The sequence below is a fragment of the Carcharodon carcharias genome, chromosome 7 (genome assembly GCF_017639515.1).
Source record: "Carcharodon carcharias isolate sCarCar2 chromosome 7, sCarCar2.pri, whole genome shotgun sequence".
Classification (NCBI taxonomy): domain Eukaryota; kingdom Metazoa; phylum Chordata; class Chondrichthyes; order Lamniformes; family Lamnidae; genus Carcharodon; species Carcharodon carcharias.
Window position 1 is genome coordinate 28,313,043 of NC_054473.1, and position 26,193 is coordinate 28,339,235.

At 40.5% G+C, this 26,193-nt stretch overlaps 1 protein-coding gene across 2 annotated transcripts in view; it reads right to left on the bottom strand.

Moving 5' to 3' along the window:
* Positions 1-26,193, bottom strand: part of shisa10.1 (shisa family member 10, tandem duplicate 1) — an 82,188-nt gene that overhangs the window by 17,624 nt on the left and 38,371 nt on the right. For both annotated transcript variants that reach the window (XM_041191997.1, XM_041191998.1), the window contains one exon: positions 4,757-4,875. In XM_041191997.1, coding sequence (XP_041047931.1) covers positions 4,757-4,875 — 119 coding nt within the window. The remainder of the gene's footprint in view (positions 1-4,756; positions 4,876-26,193) is intronic.

The following is a 26,193-nucleotide window of genomic DNA, read 5'->3' on the forward strand; positions in this document are numbered from 1 at the left end:
TGTGCGTAGGCACACTAGCGCCTGACCACCCTCCCTAAGCGGGAGACTCAGAACCAAAATCCGTAGTTTGGCACGTTTATGTGCTTAGCCGCCGGCTGAACCAGACATTGTGAGATTTGAACTCTTGATCTTGGGGTTACAAACCCAGTACCATAACCACTTGGCTATTTAGGCCAAGCCCTCGTTCACCTATGTTGAAGAAGGAAAGAGCTAACTCTCAAGGCGTTCAATTGGTAATTATTTAATCAACAAGCTAAGTACCTATTTGCTATGCATAGAAAGGAAAGCAGGTGAGACAAGGAGCCTGTAGAGTTCTTTTGCACCAAAAATAAAACTCTGTTGAAGAAGCCAGTCCAGCTCTTTATCTTTATTATTAAGCAGGTACTGGGACTTTATCAACCTCTCCCCAAATCCCTTGTTTTGCTGAGACACCAAAAATCTGTCAATCTCAACCTTAAATATATTCAGTGGTGGGGTATCCACAATTGTCTGGGGCAGAGAATTTCAAAGGTTCACAAGCCTTTGAGTGAAGAAATTTCTCAACTCAGTCCTAAATGATCAACCCCTTATTCTGAGATGGTGCCCCCATGTTCTAGATTCCCCAATCAGGGAAAACTCAGTGTCCAACCTATCAAGCCGCTTCAGCATCTTGTATGTTTCAATAAGATTACCTCTCATTTTTCTAAACTCCAGAGAATATAGACCCAATTTAGCCACTCATCAGATAATCTTTCATCCCATAGAACCATAGAATCATAGAACACTACAGCACAGAAAACAGGCCATTAGGCCCTTCTAGTCTGTGCCGAAATATTATTCCGCTAGTCCCATTGACCTGCACCTAGTCCATAACCCTCCAGACCTCTCCCATCCATGTATCTATCTAATTTATTCTTAAAACTTAAGAGTGAGCCTGCATTTACCACGTCAGATGGTAGCTTGTTCCACACTCTCACCACTCTCTGAGTGAAGAAGTTCCCCCTAATGTTCCCTCTAAACCTTTCCCCTTGCATCCTAAAGCCATGTCCTCTCATATTTATTTCTCCTAATCTAAGTGGAAAAAGCCTACTTGCATTTACTCTGTCTATTCCCCTCATAAACTTTGTAAGCTTCTATCATATCTCCCCTCATCCTTCTACGCTCCAAGGAATAAAGTCCTAACCTGTTTAATCTTTCCCTGTAACTCAACTCCTTAAGGCCCGGCAACATCCTAGTAAATATTCTCTGCACTCTCTCGATCTTACTGATATCCTTCCTGTAGTTAGGCGACCAGAACTGCACACAATACTCCAAAGTTGGCCTCACCAATGTCTTATACAACCTCACCATAAAATCCCAACTCCTATACTCAATAATTTGACTTATGAAGGCCAGTATGCCAAAAGCTTTCTTTACAACCTTGTCTACCTGTGACGCCACTTTCAGGGAACTATGTATCTGAACTCCCAGATCCCTTTGTTCCTCTGCACTCCTCAGTGCCCTGCCATTTACTGTGTATGTCCTACCTTGGTTTGACCTTCCAAGATGTAACACCTCACACTTTTCCGCATTAAGTTCCATCTGCCATTTTCTGGCCCATTTTTCCAGTTGGTCCAGATCTCTCTGCAAGCTTGGAAAGCCTACCTCGCTGTCCAACGCCTCCAATCTTAGTGTCATCAGCAAACTTGCTGATCCAATTTACCACATTATCATCCAAATCATTGATATAGACAACAAACAACAATGGTCCCGCACAGATCCCTGAGGCACACCACTAGTCACAGACCTCCAGTCTGAGAAGCAATCATCCACTACCACTCTCTGTCTTCTCCCACACAGCCAATTTCGAATCCAGTTTACAACCTCTCCATGGATACCAAGTGTCTGAACCTTCTGAACTAACCTCCCATGTGGGACCTTGTCAAAGGCCTTAGTAAAGTCCATGTAGACAACATCCACAGCCTTTCCTTCATCTACTTTCTTGGTAACCTCCTCGAAAAACTCTACAAGGTTCGTTAAACATGACCTACCACGCACAAAGCCATGCCGACTATCCTTAATTAGCCCTTGGCCGTCCAAACAATTATATATCCGATCTCTCAGAACACCTTCCAATAATTTACCTACTACTGATGTCAGGCTCACTGGCCTGTAATTGCCTGGTTTACTTTTGAAGCCTTTTTTAAACAACAGGAACCAATCTAGTAAACCTTCATTGTACTGCCTCCAATACAAGTGGACACTTTCTTAAAAACGCAGACCAAAACTGCACACATTGTTTCAGATGTAGTCTCACCCAAACCCTGTACAATTGTAGCAAGACATCCTTATTATGGCACTCCAATCCTCTTACAATAAAGGCCAATCGACCATTTGCCTTCCTACTTGCTTGCTGTACCTGCATGCTAACTTTGTGTTCCTTGAACGAGTACACCCATGTGCCCCTGACATCAACATTTACAAAGTTCACAGTTTTAAAAAGATATTCTGCTTTTCTATTCTTACTGACAAAGTGAATAACCTCACACTTCCACACATTACATTCCATCTGTCACTTTTGTTGCCTACTCACTTAACCTGTCTATATCTCTTTGCAGCCTCATTGAGTCCTCACAGCTTAATATTCCATCCAGTTTTTTATCGTCAGGAAACATAAGGAAGAATTCTACACCTCGTGGGCAGGCGTGTGCCCAACCCAAATGGGCGTGAAATAGCGCAAGATGATGTCAGGCGAGCAATCTTCAGGTTGGCATCCGCCAACAATTAAGCCCATTAAGGAGACAATTGAAGCAATTTTTCATGGTCTGTCCACTTTTACAGTTGGCGGATGGGACAATCAGCCTTTACATTTCTGCTCAAACCTCGATCCAGGGTGGGATGAAATCTCCGTGGGGAAATAAAATAAAGAGAGATTTCTGGGGACTGGTATTTTTATGAGGTATGCTTTCAGGTGCTTGATTGTGCTGCATGGGCATATTTTGCAGAATTTTGCCGCTTTGTTTAGAGGCAGCCGTCTGTCTTCAGGGAGCTCAGTGGAAGCGCTCACCAGCACCCACCGTGACATCGGCACCCACCCCCACAGACCACGTTGAGCCTTTCTCAGTGCAAGTTTTACGCCAGTTGGCTGTTTATTGGCCAGCCAGCGTGAAATTGCGGTCGGGGGCCAATCGCTGTCGGGGGCCCATTTTCCGTCTGCTCCCGTGCCTGCCAATAGCACGGGCCCAACGAGCAAAAGATTCAAGCCATAGTATCTTTTCCCCTGCCTCCTAGCCTAAGTTGCTCATACAGATTCGTAAAGAGTTGCACAGATGCCTGCCAACTTGAAAATTCCCCGTTTATCCCTACTCTCTGCTTCCTGTCCATTAGCCAATCCTCTATTCATACTATATATAACTCCCAACTCCATGAGGCTTTATCACATGTATTAATCTTTTATGTAGCAATGCATTAAATCCCTTTTGGAAATTCAAGTAAGCCGAATCTACTGGCTCCACTTTATCAAACAACTTATATCTTCATAAAACTCAAATCTTCCCTTTTGGAAAATCATGTTGACTTTGTCTGACCATACTATGATTTTCTAAATGCATTGATAAAACTTCCTTAATAATAGATTCCAGCATTTAACTGTTAATTAATGTCAGGCTAACTGGCCTGTAGTTCCCTGTTCTTGCACTCTCTCCTTCCTTTCTTTAACAGTAGTGTTTCACTTGCTGACCTCCAATTCCAATCTGCTGAACTATTTTAGAATCTAGGGAATTTTAGGAAATCATAACCAGCGCGTCCACGATCTCTGCAGCTACCTCTTTTGGAACCCTGTAGTGTAGGCCAATACGTCCCACAGACTTGTTGCCTTTTAATCCCTTAAACAATGAAAGAACGGATGACATATACTCCATGAATAGTTGGAATAGCCAAGGATGAAGTTGAAAGAAACCTAGAAGTTTTGGTACACAATGCTAAACATGTCCAACCAATGCAAAACTGTAATCAAGAAAGCCAAGAGTGTTGAATTATATAATCAAAACAACAGGATATGTTAGAGGAGGTAATGATCACATTTTTTGATGCACTGCTTGCTTAGACTGCAGCTTGATGACTATGCCCAGTTTTGGTGGTCAAGAAATAAGAGAGATATTCTAGCACTGGAGGCAATGGAGAAAAGCCACAAGGCTAACCCCCGAGGAATGAGTAATGAGGAAAAACTGGAGAAACTTGGGCTTTTAGCTCAGAAAGGAGACATTCAAATGATGATTTGATAGCTGTGTTTAATACTGTTATAGAAAACATATGCCTAGAATATTACTTTCTATTGAACCTTAAGGATAGAATTAGAAGAGACAGATTTAAAATCGAGAAAGGTACTTTTTAGGACAGATATGAGGAACTTCTTCACAACATTATTGGAAAAAGCTTCTAGATAAAGCAGTGGTGTCAAAAATCCAAAACAACTTCATGGTACAGAGGGGTGTGGAGGGACAGGTGGTTAGCATATCTCTGGATGAATGAATTAGTTGGACTAAATGACCTTCCTAATCCATTATTATCTTAAACTCAACTTTATTCCAATTAGAAATAGGCTATCCTGTGGATAGTGGTATATGAGAGAATATAGCAGGCCCAGTATCCCACTGTATCCGTATATTTCTCATTAACCTTTTTTCCTGGTGAAAAGCTCATAAGCACAAATATTCAATTCTATAGACCACCTAAAGCTAAATAAATGACAACATTAAGATCAAGAAACTTCCTTTAATTATAAATCTGGGCTACTTACGCTGACGTCCTCTTCGTGCCATTTTGTACAGAAGACAACAAGGGCAGCATAGACAGAGCACAAGTGAGAAAAGGAAAATCCCAAAAAAGCTCACTCCGATTGCAACAACTGAGCCAAAACTGAAAGAAAAGCAAAACAAAGCAGATTAGCAAAAGGATTTTGGATCATCACTGTGATGAATTAGCTATAAAGCACAGGATTTTATATACATATTCCTGTAGTCTACTCATAATTAAAGCTGCAGTAAAAAGAGTATAAATGTTAAACTATCCACAGATTTAGAACATCAGCATGGTGCGAACACAATGAAGACATTGGGCAGGAATTTCAGCTCGGCGTGTGGGTGCGTGCCTGACACGCACAAGCGTGAAATAGCAAGCAATTCGGTCGGCCGGCGCGCACAGGGGCCGGCAGCGCGCCTGCCGACAATTAAGGTGGCTGTTAAGCCCATTAACCAATTAATTAAAGTGAAATTTTCACAGCCTGTCCAATCTTACAGTTGGCAGGCGAATAGGCCCAAGTGGCCTTTGCACTTTTTGCGAAGACTCATCCACGGGCGGGATGAGGTTTGGAACAGTGATTTAAAAAAACAATTAAAAATTGTTAAACTCATTTTTAACATGTCCCTGTTCGTATGACGGAGTCACATGAGTGGACATGTTTTCCTTATTTTTGATGTTAAAAATCTTCAGCTCCCTGAGGCAACTCTGAGCCTTCAGGGAGCTTTCACTGAGCGTACCCCACGTATTCGAACACTTTAGTGCTCACACTCCTCCTGCCCCCACCCCAGCAGGGCTGAGGTTATCAGCACATGTTTCACACTGGCTGGCTGTTAATTGGCCAGCCAGCGTGAAATCCCGGTCGGGGCCCGATTGCGGGCAGTGGACTGTTGCGTGGCCCCTCCCGGGCCTGCCCAATGAGGTAGAAATTCTGCCCATTGAATCCATGACAATGTAGATTATTTTTGCAAACAATCTGACTTAGTTTTCTGCAAGGTAAAATGACCATAGAGAAAGCTTTCTGAAAGTTGCTGAAGTAACATTATTCAATTCTGATCATGTGCATTCCGCAGATGACATTCCTTTGCTCCCACCAGCAACATACACCATATTGACCCATGGGATATTATACTGCTATTGGATGCTCAATCATTTCTTTTAAAACAGTCGATCACAATACAAATTGTTTTGATTGCATGGAAGTCTGTTTTACCTACTGATTACTCAACAGTTGAGGGGAAGGAGTTGAGTGAAATTATTACTTGTACACACGATCTGATTCACCTGTATGCCAAACAATTCCTCTTGCAAGCAATCACCAGTCTGTAACTCCCAGGATTCAATGCTGTTACAAAAGGTAAGGGCTTGGCCTAAATAGCCAAGTGGTTATGGTACTGGGTTTGTAACCCCAAGATCAAGAGTTCAAATCTCACAATGGCAAACTATGAAACAATGTAACTTCATCTGAAACAGATGGAAACAGGTTTACTCAAAAGAGTATCAAGAGTTCAAATCTCACAATGGCAAACTATGAAACAATGTAACTTCATCTGAAACAGATGGAAACGTGTTTGTACTCGAAAGAGTTACAAAAGGTAAGGCATCTTTGAATGCATAGCTCTGTTTGTTCATTGATAAGGCTAAGATGACTCATTCTATGACATCCCTGCAGCCTCAAGTTCCATTTTGTTTGATTGAATGGATGATAACCACATTTGCATTTTCTGATCAACACCTAATTTTAGCTCCTGTCTCTGCGCGCCTTCTCCCCATTTATATTTGCCAACATGGCACATAAGATTGAAGGACCTCATGATGCGTCTGATCCTGGATCTGGTTATGTTTGACTTCCACGGGTCTAAGACGAGCAGGACTGTGGGCAGGGTTCTCAGTGCCTCTGCTTAGAGCTATAGTTAGTGCCTGGGTAACCCTGGGTAACTCTTGAATACAAACAACCTGTATCTGCCAGCTCATTGGATGTCTCCTATGACTGATGGGCAACGCATGATTTGTTTTGTATAATTTTAATTGATTTAACTGTTTTAATTTCACTGTTGCTATTTTTGTATTGATTCCACAAATACTTTGGATATGTTGGGCCTGCACATATTAGTGGTGGTGTCACCCCTGCAATGGGAGGCAACAGTTCTATTTTGAGACTGAGCTTTGTCCAATACCATAATCCACTGGGTGTTATGACACAGCAGTTGGTAAAGGCTGAGTTGTTTAAATCCCAGAGAGAAACTTGGTCAACTAAACTATATTTTCAATTGGTATGTTTGAGATGCAGCTCTGAATTCAGTAATTAAGACCACCAAGCCTCAAGAGGTTTTTTTTATATAAAAAAATTAAACATTTATTAATTTAACAAACTCAAACACATGCACATGTCTACAAATTACTACCATAATAACTTTTAAATAAATCCCCAAATTCATCACTCCCAGGTAAATCTTCACCAAAGCAACAGTAACCCATAGACTTTAACAGACACCAGGCAAAGCATATTTGATCTTATGAATTCAAAATTAGGTTATTTTCAATTTGCAGACAGTTGTTGTCTTACAGGCTGGTTAGATCTTACATGCCTCTGCCCTATACACACAACCTCCTTACGATTTATACCTAGCTTCCCCTTTGAATATAACTTTTCCATTGTATTACTAGGTTTTTAAATTTTACCTCTCCTAACAATAATCCTTTCATTCCACCAATTTTATTAGTAATATAAACACATTGCTTGGTGTCTCCCAGCTAGGTCCAAGATTTTAACCCATTCTTTTGAATGATTTATTCAACAAATTTAAATGTACTCTTTACCTTCAATCCTTACGTCTATCTGATTAACATTTCAAACTACTATACATCAAAGCACCCAGACTAGCTGGCTTTAATCTAATTAAGCCACACATAGACACAGACCCTACTACAATTCCAATTTAAAAATAATTTCCAATAACATTATAGACATTAATCTCTTTGTGATACTGGGTCATAGATTGAAGGAGAAACATTAAACATTTATATTTATGGATTACTTTACACTTATCACATTAAAAGCCACCTGTTACTCACTATTTCATTCACAAATAGGTGGAGATCTCCATCACATTCATCTACACATTTTGGTTTAATGTTTGTAAGTTTCCTTTAAATTTTGTCTTTTGTTTTTGCAGTTTCCCTTTGTGGCGCTCCCTTGTAATTTGTCCTGATTTGTTAATTTAGTTTATGTGGTTTGTACTCAAAAGAGTTGCAAAGGTTCAAGTGCATTAAAAGGAACATTGCCCAGAATTGTAAACTGCTACGGCTCGGCCAACACAATGCTTCTGCTGCAAACTTCAGATAAGGTCAACCAGGGTCCACTGCATTTACTTTGATTCAATACGTATTTCTACAATCTTAGAAGCATATGGGTACAACACTAAAAAGGTTAGACAAAATTTACATGTTTCACTCTGTGTAAATGTGTCAACTGTGACAAACACATCAGCCTTGGCTGTGAATCAGAAAGTTGAGGGTTCAAGCCCCACACCAGGGGCAGAATTGGAGACAGCCGGTCTGGAGGCTTTGAGTTATCAAAAAGAAGCTAGGTTTGAAATGTTAAATACATAAACACGGCTGAAGTTTTAGAATGTAAGATGTGAGGAACATTTGCATTTGTAGATAAATTAGGTTAGTCTGAATTTCAAAAGGGATGGTAAGATGTTACACCTAGCCAGAAGAAGCTCAGCCAAACAACGTGTTTATTTTCCCCAAAGGCTACTGATAATATAAATCTTTCATAATACTAATTTTATGAGAAAAGTTGCAAAAACATATGGGAACAATGGAATTTGCATTAAAAGACAGAAACATGTATAAAGGAGATGAGATTATATTTCAGTGGGAAGGCATTTTACAATCTAACACAAGGGTGAAAAGCCTTCAACCTCTGCGCATCAAGTTGCTGTCTACAGGAAGCGAGGCTGAGAAAACTCACTTTGAATTCAACTGTTTAGGACATTGTGTGGCTCTGCCTGGGTTTATTTAACTCTGTTTTTACCGCTGCCTTAATGGGGGTAACTGGAAGCCAGATTAACGAGGGGTTTTAAGAGTTATTATAGTAGTAATTTGTAGACTTATGTATGTGCTTGAAATCTTTTCCTTTATTAATTAAATGTTTCATTTAGTTTTCTAAAAACCTCTGAAGTTGTGGTAGTCTTATTACTTCTGAAGTTTCCCTCATGGATTTGATCCACCTGGCACACATCATCTGCCACCATAACACACGCCAGTATTTTCTAAATCATGGCCAGAATTTTTGGACTCCCCTTTATCCCAGGTGTCAAGGTAAGACAACAGTTTTGTCTAACCCTTGTGCTTGTTGCCATGTTTCGGAGTACTAAATCCATTTTAGCTGGATGCTCTCAGAGATCCAAGTACATTACCATGCTAGCACTGAAGCACTGGTGGTCAATAGTGCATTCTGGAATGTAGGAATGGCTGATCATAACCATGTTAAAATTCTCTCCGCAATCACTGCTTTTATTCACTAAATCATAGTGCTATAGTGCAGATTTAGACAATGCGAGGAGTATATAAAACGTTTTATGCATTATAGGCCATAGTTGCCAGCACAAGACACACAGGTCACTCATTTCCTCAAACACAGTAACACAACACTATCTAGAAAACATAGATTTTGAAAATTTGATTATGTATTGTTGATAATTTTAGCAGAAACAAAGAATCTAAGAAAAATTGCTTTTCAATGTACAGCTGACACAGCCCTCAGCCTGGCAACACCGGCGCCAGCTCATCCCGCCCCAGCCCCGGGGATACCGGCACCAGCTCCGCCCCGTGGCCACCGGCGCCAGCTCCGCCCCTGGCCCCAGGGTCACCGGCACCAGCTCCGCCCCTGGGGACACCGGCGCCAGTTTTCCCCCTGGCCCCGGGGATACCAGCACCAGCTCCGCCCCCAGCTCCGTCCCCAGCCTTGGAGATACTGGCACCAGCTCTGCCCCCAGCATCAGCTCCACCCCCGGCCCCGGGGATACCGACACCAGCTCCATCCCTGGCCCCGGGGATACCGGCACCAGCTCTGCCCCCGGCCCCGGGGATACCGGCACCAGCTCTGCCCCCGGCCCCGGGGATACCGGCACCAGCTCTGCCCCCGGCCCCGGGGATACTGGCACCAGCACTCTCTCAATATTTATTCTGCGTAATTATTCAACCCTAACTAGTGATTATTCAGTCTGTCGAAATGTGAATCGCAGAACCATAGTAGTCATTCACAAATATGAACCTTTCAAATGATCCAATGTTATAATAGCTTAGCTGCCATAAGCATTAATACAGTTTCCAACATTGCACTATGGCTCTGGTCACCACAGCAACTCAAAACAGGTGTGTTTTATTTATTTTCCCCTCCCCACCCTGTTCAGCTGAAAGTCTAAGTCTAAAACTAGGGTTTTAATCTCAGGATAAGGGGTAGGCCATTTAAGACTGAGAGGAGGAGCAGGAGGAGGGGTTTCTTCAGTCAGGAGGGTGGTCAATCTTTGGAATTCCCTATGCTAGAGGGCTGAAGAAGGTCAATCATTGAGCATGTTTGAGGCAGAAATCGATAGATTTCTGGAGACTAATCACATCAAGGGAAATGGAGACAGTGCGGGAAAGTGCCAGTGAGGTAGATAATCAGCTATGATCTAATTGAATGGTGGAGCAGGCTCGATGGGCCTACACTTGATCCTTTGTTCCTATGAAAGGAGAAAAAAAAGCAACCTTCATTCAATTGTGCTTACTATCTTATGACCTATCAACCTCCAACAGGTGAATCATGCTGTTGGACTGACGGTGAGAACCTACATTTACTCCTTCCCAAAACACAAGGATGTACAAAAATGACTAGAAACAGGAAGAAGAGAAACTAGCTAAACTCAAAAAAAGGAACAACGGCGAATACCTTAGTCCAGTGTAAAGTATGCAGTGATCCGTAATCTTCATCATCAATTAAAACATGCAGAAAAGCCATCAAGCTCAATTTAAAACAGTCCTGTTTCCCTGGGTAGCCATCATTCGCCAAGTGTGCATGATTAAGTTCAGTCTGCTTACAGATGGTCCATCTTGTTGTGAGGTAGCGGATAATCCCCAAATCCCGATTTACAACAGGAAATCCCAGTGTGAGCAGCAGTCTTTCTATATTGAACACCAAGCTCTGGAATTTCCTTCCTGACCCTCTCCACTTTGCTACCTCCTTAAAAACCTAGCCATTTCAGCAAGTTTTTGGTCACCTGTTCTATCATCTCTTTATCCAATTGTCAAATTTTGTTTTTATACTCCCTCCTGTGACATAACTTGGCGCTACCATATTAAAAGCTGCTACAAAAGTACATGTTGTTTATATCACCAACTACGTAGAATGTTGTAAAAGCGTAACCAATGGATTCAATGAGCTCTCACTAGCACTGGCCGATAATGGGGGTGGGGAGACAGCAGTCTTTGACCACATCAGGCTCCTTTGTAATAATAGTAGTGGTATCAAAACAGAAGGGATTATTCTGATTGAACTTCTAATAATTAATAATGGCAGCATGCAGGACAGGAAAAATGCATTTTTGGTAGAGCAGCCAGATGGACAAGCCTACTGAGGTGGCTGTGTCCTTCAACAAATGAAGGAAACACAGAACCAAGTCCCATAACAGAACCGGAACCATATGCCCGAGTTGGACTGAAAAAGTTCATCTTAAATTCTACACCCAATATCCACCTGGGATGGAGAAAAGTCTACAGAAAAATGCTGGAAAGAAGTCCTGATCTTTGGTCTGGGACCAAGGTCTATTAAAAGATGGTAAAATCATAGTTTGACAATTTTAGTGCAAATGGCTGCATGTGTATTTACTTACACTAATTGATTCAAGCTTGTTTAAACAACTCATCCTAATTTTGGGCAAGCTATTTCCTAACCCTTGCTTAAATGGGCAATTGGAATCAAAACTGAAAAATATCACGTAGGCAAAGAGCTAACAGAACCTGAAGGGAAAAAAAGAGATCTACCTGCACAGGGCTATCCAGTATGTTGTCTATATGTGCTGCCTCAGCAGTACCATAGTATAACAGGAGGCTAGAGTACAAATTCAAAGGGGAATTTTACTAACTTGTGATATTTGAGATATATGCAAATTATTGGGAATGTGAATTTAGATGCCACTCTTGAATCACATTCTTATTAAACTTACCTGTATCTGAAGCTCTTGATGTTAACGGTTTTTGCTGCTCCCCCTTATATGAGGCAACGGTGTAAAGGACACCTTTTTTTGAATGCACAGACCCACAAATTTCCAAACTGGATAAATCAGCAATAAAAATTGTAAATATACAAATGGAAAATAAGTCACCTGGGCTTTGAGATTCAGAGTGTCAGTGGTTTATGGAGTGCATATGGCCATCAGGCTACAGTTGGGAGATCCTGGTTTAGCATAATTGTAGTTTCAAATATTTTTGGTGTATAACTTCCTCTACTTTTTGACTAGACATGAATACAGAGGCTGTCTCTGTGTACTGTTTTGTACACCTGTGGCAATGCACAAGCTAATTCTCCCTTGACTGTTCAACGTAGTCAGGCCCATTGATGCTTCATGATTTGACACGGTGGCATTTTCCCTGTTGCTGAAATGACTGATCAGTAGCAGGAGAGCCAGTAAAAATAGGAGACAATCTGCTCTCACAGCAAGTGCATAGCTTTGATATTACCACGTTTACTGAAAAAGCTGCCCACATGAATTCGTATTTATAGCACAGAAATAGGCCATTTGGCCCACTTGGTCTATGCTGGTGTTTATAGTCCACATAAGTGTCTTATCACCCTATCAGCAAGTCTCAGTTCTACTCCTCATTAATGTTCAGTTAGTTGATTTTACAGCACTTAGGACAATGCAATCAGCCTCAGTCCACCAAGACTAGGGCCAAAAAAAAGTACCGTTAGCTAGGGTCTTCCCCCATTCCCAATCACTTGACTCTGTACATGAAAATGTAGATGTGGAACCATTCCTCAAGATGAAGATTAGAGCTGGTCAAGGTGCCCTACATAATTGAATAATAAGGCAGCCCTCACTAACTAGGTTCACACACTGGGCAATGGACTGGTGGCTGCTGCCCCCTGTGGATTTATACTGCAGCAAGAATCAGCAGAGGAAAGAAAAAAAAATTATTGGGTTGGGTGCGGGGAGGGAAAAATGGCAAATTAAAGTTAAAATGATCTGGAAGAGAAGTTGAGTAAAAAAAAAAAGATACTGAAAGTAATAAAAGCAATAAATAAAACAAACATGAGAGTGAGCAATAGCTACAAAAATTCTCCAACTTGAAAACAGCTGGCAGTTTCTGTTTTCTTTGATCGTGTATTTTGAGTGATTGTGTGTGTCCACCAGGCTATGGAAGGTCACCAATGGGGAATAAAATATATGCCATACAACATCAAGCATATGCAGGACAGGTACAGCATGCCAAGTAAATTTCCCGCTACCCTGCCACAACCTCCTGAGCGACAGGTCATACGTTCCCTTTCCCATGCCAGCTGTCCTTATGGCTTTTGAGTGAGACGGCCAAATTACACAACTTGAAGTAATTGTGGACATTTTTGTACTGTGGGCTCATACTCAGAAATTTGGCTTAATTCCCCAAACTTTTTTCATCCATAAGAGGCCTGTACGTAAGCTGTTTAATGGGAGAAAGTGAGACTAAAGCAGAAATGTATATTTTGAAGAGGAGGTTTTAAATCCAAGACTATTTTCTATACATTGCTAATGCAATATATTATAAAATGGGATTTAAGAAGTACATAGTGGAACTATATTAGAAATAAATTTTATTTTCAATGCTGTCTTATTAATATCATATAACCTATTAGAGAAGAAATTACATAACCAGTCATATGATTTGTGAAGACTTCATAACAAAACTGTCACATTGTATAAACTCTTTCTCTATTGTTTTAGACAGAAAAAAAAACTTGAAGCAAAACTAGTTAAGGTAAGGTATCAGCTGTTCAAGAGTAATGTATGTCACCCAAGACCTTGCTCAATGTAACAAATTTTCATTGCTCTCAGATACTCAGACATCATAGCTGTCTCTGAAGCACCATTGAATGAGGATGTGATTACTGGGAACTTCCTCCTGAACATCAGACACGGCAGCATCAGGTAGATGGGTTACAGACCAACAGTAAAACACAAAAATAAGAGAATGAACAAACTTGCTTTTACATTACGATAAAAGCAAAATACTGCGGATGCTGGAAATCTGAAAGAAAAGCAGAAAATTCTGAAAAAATTCAGCATCTGTGGAGAGAGAAAACAGAGTTAGAGTTTTGAAGCTGTCTGACTCTTTTTCAGAGCTACAGAGAAGTAGAAATGTGTTGAAACTTATATTGTTTAAAGTGGGTGGAGCAGGTGAAGCTGGATAGAAAGCCAGCAATAGGTGGGGGCAAAGGAAAGATTGACAAAGATGTCATGAGCAAAAGAACAAAGGGAGTGTTAATGGTGGTGGTAAGGGCTAAAAAAGGTGCTGATAGTGGCAAAGGTAAGAAAGCAGAATGTGATAATGGTAGAACAGGGGCAAGCACGATTTCTCTTTTGCCCCCACCTATCACTGGCCTTCTATTCAGCTTCACCTGCTCCACCCACCCTTAAACAGTATAAATTTCATCACATTGCTACTTCGCTGTAGCTCTAAAGGGTCATACGAACTCAAAACGTCAACTCTGTTTTTCTCTCCACAGATACTGTCAGACCTGCTGAGTTTTTCCAGCATTTTCTGTTTTTCCTTCTCTTGCTTTTACATTACACCTTATTATGTCTTTAGGTCATTCCAAAGTGCCTCACAAGTGCAGAAATAACTTTTATGTAGGCAGATATGGCAGAAAATTTCCACATGGAAAGCAAATGGGTTGAACTACCAGATACTCTGCTTTTTAAGTGTTCTTGAATCAATACAGGTCACATCCAAGTTATTTTTTTAAATTCATTCATGGGATGTGGACACCGCTGGCTAGGCCAACATTTGTTGCCCATCCCTAATTGCCCATGGTGGTGAGCTGCCTTCTTGAACCGCTGCAGTCCATGTGGTGTAGGTACACCCACAGTGCTGTTTGGGAGGGAGTACCAGGATTTTGACCCAGCGACAGTGAAGGAACGGCAATATATTTCCAAGGCAGGATGGTGAGTGGCTTGGAGGGAACTTGCAGGTGGTTTTCCCAAGTTAATAACATCACTGGCTACAGCAATCAATGAAAGGTTAAACAGGCCATTAAAGCACTCAGGTTAACTTTTTGGATGCTGCTCTAAATTTATATCCCTTTAATTTTCTTTGTAGACAGCTTTTCCAGATTTAGCACCCCTTACAGGTGATTAGATTGCTATACCAGTTTCTAAAAAATGCATCAAGAGCAAGACTTGCATAAGTTGTATCATAAAGGCTTGTATAAATATAAGTTGTTGTTACCCATTCATTTGAACTCAGCTCGATTTGTTAAGAATTTATTTTCCGACATTCAAAAATTTTTTTTAAAAAAAGCTTTTACTTTAGGCATTTTCTTTCTGTGACACACAGTTAGTTTATATTGTAAACACTTTTGCTTCCTTTTATAAAATAGCCACTTTCAGAGAAGCAGAACAATGCCACCGAACCAGGAACCAGATGAAACCTAGAGTGGAAAGTGACTCACTACATCACCCGACTGTTATTGTAAGTCACACTGTTTAGTGGAGCCAAGTTGCTAGCAGTCACATAGAGTCACAAGGAAGTTACATGGTTTGCGATCAATGGACCCATGCAAAAAAAAAATCTAATTTTTTAACCTAATAACAGAAACTAAGCTGCTAGGGAGTGCAGGACTGGTTGGGGGAACAGAGCAGTTAAAGTGGAGCTGGAAGGCATGTCCACCCTGCACTATGTTTGGTCACTTTTTTGTGGGCCAACTCAATAGTGTTAGCAAAGGTGCAGGAGTCGGCCTCTTACCTGCCCTCTCTGCCAGAGATGAGGAATTTAAGAACAGACTGTCTGCTTGCCTCCTCAGTCAACAAGCAGTGGAAATAACAGATAGAAACAACAGATCGCCACTGTAATTAGATAAATCTTCAATTTCATAACAGCAATTGTTATCGGTCATTTTAGTTAGATTTTACACAGTTTTGACTCTTCAGATCTGTCAGTTAGGAACTGCTCACATGCAGTACATATACTGCAAGATTCTAAACTAAGAAATAATCCCAAAAAGTTACTTAACATTGCATCTTAATTGCAAAATAAATTCAGTGATTGGTTTTAAATACAGAACCCATCCTTACAAGTGAACCTCTTTATGTGTCTTCTGCAGTCATCTAGTGAACTGTTAGTAGGACTTTTTGTTAGTGTTGTCAAACAGGAGTCTCTCTCTCTCTCATCACACTCTGACCACCAAAGTTTTCTGATATTTCAAGATATTTTTCTTACATGTGCCCCTTCACGACATGAGGGTCTAATATTGCTTAGGTAAACTACACAAATACAATTACTGAGATGTCCTTGTATTGAGTGCCTGTAATGCTAGATAATCAAGTTCAGAACAGTTTAACAGCGACTTGAAGCAGTGAATTATTGGAGACAGTCATTATGCTGGAGGGTTTGCCTCAGCGGAGAGGGGCTGGGGGGCCAAAAACAAATATTTCAGTCTCAGGGTCAGTGACTAGCTGTGCACATGCTTACTTCAAAACAGCTAGGCCAAGAGTGCATCCATGAGGCCCCTGCATTGACCTTTTTTTTTTCCCATATCTCTGCTTTTGCCTTGCCCTCCATTTTCAAAAGCTTTCTCAAAACCCAGCATTTTGACTGTGCCTCCAGTAACTTTCTCTAAATCTCCTCTCAACTTCTCCTCAGTATTTATCTTCCCACCTCCCCCATCCTCTGTGAAACGCTCTGGGTGCTTCTTTATGTTGAAAAGGTGCAATATAAAATGTAAGCTGGTCTTACGGCCCGGCAGAAACGAGGGAAGAGGTATGTGGAAGCACTTTTGTAAAACATATTGTATACAAATGTAGTGCCACAAGTCAAGTTAGTTAACATGGTCGCAATCTTGGGGTCAGAGGCATAATCCTGACAACTATTGACCTGCTATAATGATGTCTACGGCATTTTTCTTTGTAAAGGAATTATTGAAAGAGCACCTGGCAAAAATCAGTGCAATAAACCCAAAATAAACCCAAAGATACTGAGACTGAGCTGTACATCCAGTTTATATCCTCTGATTTAAACTTCATTCTAATATTTAGCATTGCATCGGAGTTGAAAGATCCAGCACTAAACGCCATTACATTACTGAGCAGCAGAGTGCTTCCAAATTCACAACATGAAAATGTGAATTAGGATAAGTGGGCCAGCAACTTGGAAAACAAAACCACCAATTTAAAATAAAGAAAATAGGTGTAAGCTTACAGATTCACTCAGAAATCCATTTGCAATAATGGCCAGGCTCACAAATAGGCTTTTAAAACATTTTCTCCTAGGTAATTTAATTAGCAAAGGACCTCAGCAACATTATGTCACATACTACTGATAGCAAATTGAGCAGATTGGGCAAACAAATGAGCGGCAACTGTGCTCGGTATGAAAAGGAATGCAAAGCAAGTTAGTGCTAAAAATAAGGACAACACAGAGGAACGGGTGATTCAAGGTGGATCTGGGCATGCAGGTTGACTAAAATAGTTAAGTTGGTCACATTATGGCAAAGGTCAAAACAAATTACATTAGGATGTATTTACAGGACACCCAACCTGAAGACCCATGAAATAATCTGGCATTCTGGTGCACAGATGAAAGCATGTTCAACAATTTGAAGAGTTGTATATTGGACATATTGGAGAGTAAAGGGTTAACAATCAAACTGCCTTCTATCCAAGAAGCAGGGAAAGAGGGGGATGGAGCAGCAACAAACTATGTGACTTAGGCAAAATTGATTTGAATAAAATATAACTTCAGTGGTGTGATTGAATCTGTAGGCAAAGCTTGTATTTTGAGACAGACCCTTGAAAGGGGGAGACTGAAAACAGTCAGGGGGTGAGGGAAGACAGTGAAAACAGAGGAGGAGCAGACTAAAAAGATAGAGGGGGGAAAGAGTGAAAAAGGGAGTGGGAAGGAAGACTGTAAAAAGGTTTTGCGGAGGCGGTGGGGGGGGTGGTGGGGAGACTCAAAAGGGGAGGCTGATCCTCCTAATTGCTAAATAAACTAAGACTGAAACTGAGATTGGAAGCCAAAACTTCTGGCTAAAACTTTATAAAAAGGGACAGAGCCATCAGAGCTCAGTAGAAGTTGAAGAGTCCAATGGTGCAGTGCAGGCAGGCTGAAGAAGATCAAAGCTAGATCCAGAAGCTGAGGATAAGCAAATACACAGTTGCTGCAGCTGTTTCTGTTATTTAAAGATAACATTGATGGATCGAGGCATTCAGACCTATTCGAGGAGGTTCTGCAGACATGTACCATTTTTGGTGAACACCGTATCTGTGGAACTCAGGTTGGTTGGCACTGCTATTGGCTATGGACCAGGCTACATCCTAGGAGAAGAGAAGTTGAAATTCTTTGTAAGGCAGACTGAGTTTTGAAGGACTTTGTGACTGAGTTTGATGACCCATACCTTGCTGAGTAGACCATTAAACCAATTTGTATGGTCTGTCTTAATCAGATTCGTTACTTAATTTGTAATTAATAGTTAATAACCGACTGCAATTTGCCCGATAATTCATGTTTAACTTATGTTGATTCTGGGTTTTATAGAGTACATGTACCTAAGATAATATTTAGTGTTTGCTTTGGTTTGACTCTTGTATGTTAAAAATTATTTTGTTTTAAACCTTGGAATTTTGTGGTTTCATTCTTTCAGTAAATAACTGGGATTTCAGATTTCTCTATTTTTAAGTAAATGTTATTGGTCTCACCGAGATCATAACAATGGCCAATGTAATAAACAGAAGTCGAGGGATTAATCAGCTGTAGTATAGGAAGGAATGTTTAGAAGGTAAGCTATTAATAAAACTAATCCTCAGAGGATTCAAGAGCAGATAGGTCAGGAATTCTCGTTTGAAAAAGATATCACTGAGTAAACAATTAAGACTGTTTGTGTTTTCAAATGATTCAAAAAACAGATACATTGAGGTCTGATCTGGGACACATGTCTTTGATGTATGCAAACTAAGATGTATAAAAATCATGGGTTTTGATGGTTACGTGGAGAGCTCAAAAGGTAGACTGTTTTTGATCTTCCAGAATTCTTTCAATTCTAGAACATTTCCCAAGGATTGGAAGGTACCGAACATAATCCTATTATTTAAAAAAGGAGGAAAAGAGAAAATGAGGAAATATAGGCTAGTTAGCCTAAAATCAGTGTTACGCAAAATACTATGATCTATTATTAGGGACATAGCAACAGGATACTTAGAAATCATAATATGATTCGGTAGAGTCAACAATGATTTGTCAAAGGGTATTAGGTTTTCCAAGTTTTTGAGGATATAACTATTAGGATGAATAAGGAGAAAACAGTTTGATGCAGCATATTTGGATTTTCAAACAACATTCGATAAGGTGCCACACAAGATAATTACACATAATTAGGACTCATGAATTTCGGCAGATTTTTTAGCACAGATTAGGCATTGGTTAGCGGATGGAAAACAGAGAGTAGAGATAAATGGGACATTTTCAGGTTGGCAGGCTGTAACTAGTGGGGCAGCCTTAAAGATCAGAACTTGGGCATCAGTCCCTTCATTTAAGTCATTAACATAGATTGTAAATAGCTAAGTGTAACATATCCAAGTTTGCTGATGATACAAAGTTAGGTGAGAAAGTAAGCAATGGGAAGGATACAGTGGTTGCAGAGGGATATAGTCAAGAAGGGTGATAAAGATAACATTGGAGGATCTAGATCATTCAGACAGAGTTCAGGAGGTTCTGCAAATGTGTGCTATTTTTAGTGAAGACCTCAGGTTGGTTGTGCTCTGTCAGTGGGGTTAGGCTAAATCCTATTAAAGGACTTAAAATTCTTTGTGAGGAAGACAGAATTTTGAAGGACTTTAAGACTGATGATATATATGCTGAGTAGACTGCAGAGCAATTCGTAAGATGTTTTAATTATATCTGCCATTTAATGCACAATTTATAGTTTATAATCGACTGCAATTTGCCTGTTAACTCATGTTTAACTTATGTTGATTCTGGGTTTTAGAGTATAGAAGGGTACCTAAGATAGTATTTAGTGTCTGCTTTGTTTGACTCTTGTATAGTAGATTCTTCTGTTTTAAACCATGGAATCTTGTGGCTTCATTTGTTCAGTAAATAACTGGTATTTTGGCTCTTTTTTTTAAAAGAAAAAAGTTACTGGCCTCGGCTGATATCAGAACAGTTGCAACAAGATTCTTCTGCAACAAAAATTAAGTTGTCAACTTGTAAAGACTTTGACATACAAAGTGTTCATACCTTCTTGGGTTTTCACTATTATAATTGCATTATCTACTCACTATTATTAATTGTGTTTATGTATGTATGTGGTATTATTGAGGTTGTCTAGGAACCTTTGGGTCAACAAGTTACATAAGTGCAAGACATTTGACCTACTGTGGGCCTTTTAAACATAGCTTAGAGTTTACCATGTTTTTCTGATGCTTCCCTTCAGGTCCTGATCAAGGCTGTAGCACACAGGAGATCTGCACTCTTCCCTCCATTTGGAAGTTTAACCAGACCAAGTAGGCATGGCTAGAGGTGGCTGCGGATTATAGCGGGCTCACGTTCCTCTCAAAGAGTCCAAACACCCCACAAAATCAAGCTCCTCAGCTTTAACGTCAGTGACTCTGTACTATTGTATGAGCAACTGAGTTTCACTCTCCTGTTTTATTCAACTTCTTCATACTGCAGTCATGAGGACTAATGACTCCCCGCTTAGCTTCCAACAGCTATGCTCAAACATGTTCCAGACTCTCTGTGTTCCCCATGCTTGCCATTTGAAAATTGCTGACTGTTGCTCCCCATGCTCCTAACAAGCTCTATGAACTCAACAAGCAATTAATTGGAGGGAGGTGTGCAGTTTGCCAGCTCGGCCCTCCCTTTGTAAAACTAAACACGTCACCAAGGCATCAGGAAGTAGTGACACCTTTTGAGTGAGAGATTTTTCCAGCTTTGCACCCGAACCTGCCCCCAGAAGGATTGAAAATTCAGCCCAAGGTTTTTGCACTTCTCTTGTTCATAGTTTCTTGTGCTTTAATGTTCAGGCAATTCAAGTCTTCAAGTACTTACACGTTCAGTTACTTAGCTCGAGATTAGTGATGCTGATACAGATTCAAAACTGTAGTACATGATCCAGTGAGGCTCAGCTGCTGCACTGATTGGCTATTTGCCTACTGAGGCAGTCTGAAGAGTGACTAACACAAGCCCATCATTTCTCATTTACCATAAGATTCTTATAAATATGAATTTCAGACTGGTATACTAAACAAAAAAAATGTTAGCATTTGCTGATTGTCCTTTTACACTTACGCAGACCTTCCTTTATTTACTCCATTATTCACTGAAAGACCAATCTGTGTGTAAGATATCCCCTAATTGCTCACTGTTCTGTTCTTTGTATTTTAACTTTTATCCTTAATGAGTAAAGCTGCAAAATGTTTTTTTTTCTGGCATTTGTTTTAATACTTTTCTCCTTTCCTGAGGTTTGGACCAGAACACAAATAGTTGTCTTGGCTTTGAGATCCAGACTACCAGGGCTCATGGGCTGCATATGACCGTCAGTCTACAGCTGAGATACCTCAGTCCAGTGTAATCGTGGCTTTGAATATCTGTGCTGTACAAATGCCCCTACTCTTTGAACACAGAGGGAAACTAATCTATGACCACTGGTGTAACTACATCAAATTGCTGAACTACATGAGCAAGACCAAAAATTGGGAGCTATCAATCAATTCCATTTTCCTACCAGCCACAGAGAGGAGATTTCAGTGTGGTATGCTTGAATTTTATTATCCATTTTCAATAGGAGCATCAGTCCTTTAACAAGTTCAAGGCCAAAGGCCAATTATAAGTAACTACATTAACCAATGTCCTCTGCTTAGCAACAAGCCTTCCCAATGAGTAGCAGTAGTCAGGCTGGTTTTTCCAGTCACGATGTTGCGCTAGAACATGATGGACAGATATGGAAAGAACCAAGATAGAGCAATCAGCACTAATATCTGCAGAGCTCAATGTGTCTCAATGATTGTGATGAATATGCCAATAAATAGTTAACACAAAAAATACTTTTATGTGTTCTCTGCTCCTCAGTTATATTACCCCACACTATATTGGATAAGAGAATAGACAACCAAAGAATCGACTCTCAGGCCTCTCTCTGTTTACCTCTAAGTAATGTTTAAAATTTAAGATTTATATTATTTATGACTCGGTGGGGGGTGGGGGGGGGGGGCGGTGTTGGGATGGTGGTTGGCAAGATAGATTATTTTAAGAAGCCATTCACTAGGTACAAGATGGTGCAAGTGATTACCAGATTAACTCAACCAAGTCCACTTATCCCCACATAAGGAAATACTGGATTTCACTTTCCATCTCTTCCTAGAAATTATCAGAATGTTTGCAAACCAGTCTCCACAAGAGAGACTGAATCCAAACAGTTATTCATGTTCACACTATCACTCCTCTTTAACCTAAGAAATGGTAGTGACAAGATCATTACTACATATATGCTGTGCTCAGTGTGATGTAACAAGGTAATAATAATGATAAAGAAATAGAATTTTAAAAAGCATGGAATTCCATTTCCTTCGATTCTTGTTATACAGTAATAAATTATTTCTCTCGATCATTATAGTGGGAAAACCTTCCATTATCTCATATATTTCTACTCACCTTATCTGAAATTAAAATCTAGTTCTACCTTACAAGTACTGCACATCAAAAGTACTTCATTGGCTGCAAAGCACTTTCTGACTACCCAAGGTCACAACAGGTATTATATAAATGCAAGTCTTATTTAAAAATAATCTTCCCCGCCCCCTCCCCTCCCCCCTCCCCCCCAGGCATAAATAGCACAAATCTTAATTGTAAAACATTATTTACAGGTAAACACCTAGAGAACAGCTTCAGTTAAGAAAAGAAATAAGGAAAAAGGTATGCATTCCTATTGCAGCTTCACATGTATCATCCTCAGGCCCTTCCAAAGCAACAATGAATTACTTTTGATATACAGTCACATTGATGCAATTTGTGCACATTGAAGTCTTTTCTGGTGCAATTGGTTGGCTGAGATTGTGTGGGGAATCCTTTTACTTTCTAAGGGCCTCACCTTAAAATCTCATCTGAAAGATAGCACCTTTGACAATGCAGCCTTACCTCAGTGCCAATATTCTCTCTACAGTGCATGGTGAACAGCAATTGGGAATATGCCGTGCAGGTGACAAGCAGGCCACATACATGTATTGTTCCCTATAAGGTGCACACACGTCAGGTCCTGTGGCAGTCCCAAAGGAATTGCAGCAAACAAGAAACAGGTCACGCACAGCAAAAGGACATTAGAAGGAACATTGCTCAGTACTGCACTAAAAGATCTACCTTGTGCACTCAACTACAAACCCCTAGCTCAAGTGGAGCCCACTGCAAATGTGGTACTCAATGAACAAAGTCTACAGTTTGTCCCGTACTCATAACAGCAGGGGTATACAGAAGAAATAGGAGCAGGAGTAGGGGTAGGCTAATCAGCCCCTCAAATCTGCTCTGTAGTTCAATAAAATCATGGCTGAACTTGTGTATTAACTCCACTTTCTCATCCTATCCCTAGGTGTCCAAAAATCTATTGCTCTCAGTTTTGACCCTTGGTCCTCTGGGGTAGAGAATTCCAAAGGCTAACAACCAAGCAAAGAAATGTTTTCCTTATCTCAGTCCTAAATGGTGGATCTCTTATCCTGAGACTATGGGGGGGAAAAATTTGTTTGCATCAGACTTATCTTTATTTTCCTACAGCAGACAGCATCTGATAAGATTGTCCTATGGGCTGTGCAGGTAATGGCCTGCAACAACATCTGTCCTCGGGGAATCAACCTAGCCTGTGTAGCAACACTACTCGAACAAATGTTTCCGTCTATGACTCCTAGTTCTAGGCCCTCTATAGCCAGGGGCAATACAGCTTCTGTGCAACTACCCTGTCAAGCCCAGGGGCTGGGGTAGAAATTTATGGGAGCATAATTGGATTTTTAAAATAGTTTCATAGCAATAAATTTGCACATGTACTCAGACTTTTTTAAAAAAAACCTCTAAATACAACTACAGTAAGCAGAAGAAAAGTTTAAGGCAAATTACATTAGTAGCCTTCAAAGTTGTCCCAAGACATGTACTTATAATCCTTCCTAAACATTTGTATATGTATAATCAAGTTACTATTTCTGTTGATATCTCAAAATTGAGAAATTCTTTTTGAAGTATTCTTTAAAATGTGTTCTAACTTGGATGTAGGAAAGGATATTAGATCAACAGCACTCTGCTCTTAATTCCCTTAAACTACAACCATGGTGTTATGTGGTATAACAGACATATATCCTTCTTTACCTGGCAAATTCCACATTTTTTGTTTCACAGTTTCCAGTAAAGATTTACTTCCATTCCAGTTGAGGTGACTCTACATATTTTACTGGGCGATGGAAGTCTGAACTTCCTCTCATACTTTTATCAGCATCTTTGGGCTGGATTTTCAAGGAGTCAAGAAGACACAGCAGACCTTTAAATATGGCAAGCGGGACCTGGATGCAGAAGTTCCTCGAACCGCCTCCCCTCCCCCATTTCTGACAGATTCAATTTTTCCTGGTAGTGGAATGGGGCACAGCGTGACTCACACAGACAGAAAACCCAATTTTAGCAGGGTCATTTGAACAGACGTCATTTTGGCTGTTCCAAGAGCCTTAACCAATGTGGGACTCAAATTGATGGAATAGATGTAAACGCTCTTGATAGGTGGATAAAGTCTGTACAACTGTCACGACCCGAAGTTTTTTTTATATCCCTTGCCCTTTAATTTTTTTTTTAAAAAAGCTGCAAGTGTCAATGAGAGTTTATAAAAAAACCTCTGCTGGACTGCTTTGATTGACAGGCCATCTGCTGTAGGTTGGAAAGAAAATAGTAACATCGGGCTATATAGTTTCATTTGTTGACATTTCCCCAAGGGCTTTCATTATGTCATTATAAATGCTTCATGGAGTTACAAAACCTATAATTATCTCAGCAGGGGATTCTGAATTCAGATTGATTGACAGTTTAGAGTCCATTAAAGGATTAGCTGTCTTTGATGTAGGTAACAACTTGAAGAGACTTAAAAATTTTGAATGGGTTCTATCAACGGGAGCTTTATTTTCACTCTCAAATGTGTGGGAGTGAGAGCTGTATTAGTTTGTTAGAAGTTTTTTTTTAACATCTCCACATGGCTCCTGAGGTCTGCCCATGGTGGCTACTGGTTGAGTGGCTATGGAGTTGGCATTAAGTTGCCATGGAGGGTATGAGGATCCATGGCAGGAGGGTGAGGGGACTTGAGGGGTGAGGGCTAGAGGGTCTAACAGGTTTGTAAAATGACTGGAATAAAGTTCCAGAGAACTGAGGTGGTCCTCCTGCCCACCTCGACACTCACCCACCCTCGTGGCCACCTAAGCTCTGCTTCCAGGGTCTGTGAACCCGATGGTATCTTGCACCTGCCCTTCTGAAGTGAAAATCATATATTTCAGGGTGCTTTTTACAAGGCAGGTCCGGGAAGTCGGGAAATTTCCTGACTTGAGCTACCCACCTCAGTAGCCAAATTCCGGGCCATAGTATCCAAAAAAACAGCAGAGAGATTTATTGGAGCATAATTAAGTTTTTAAAATAATATCCAGTAGGGTGATAAAAGGGAAGCCATTTTATGTGGAAAAGAGAAGCGGAAATTCAAGGACAAGGATTACCATTTAAAGGCATGAGGGGCCCACAACTATTATACAAGCATTGCTTGTTCAAAGCATTCCACCACTCGACCAAACAACTCTCTCAATGTTTTATCTCACTTGCCTTTAAAGCAAACATAATGTTTGTGGTTATTTTGTTTAATTTTAGGTCACTGCTGTCTCAAATTATTTCCCAGCTGAATGGGTAAGCAAGTTTCTAAGGGCCCAGTTCTGAGTTTTCCCAGTTTTCTCTGAAGCAATACTACCTTCTGTTTTGCCTCTGCTTAAAACTTTAGGGCACAAGAGCATTTAGAGACAGATTTTTATCCTGGTGTGGGAGAGTGTGCCCTCTTGAGTGCTACTCTCCGCCAGTTTGTTTGTTGTGGGGTGCCAATCTTTAGAGGCCAGAATGTGCCTTCCATTTTGTAATACTGACTGCAAGGAATGTTGGTGTGCAAGACCAAATTCCTACGTTTAATGTGTGCAATGAATCAGAAGATGC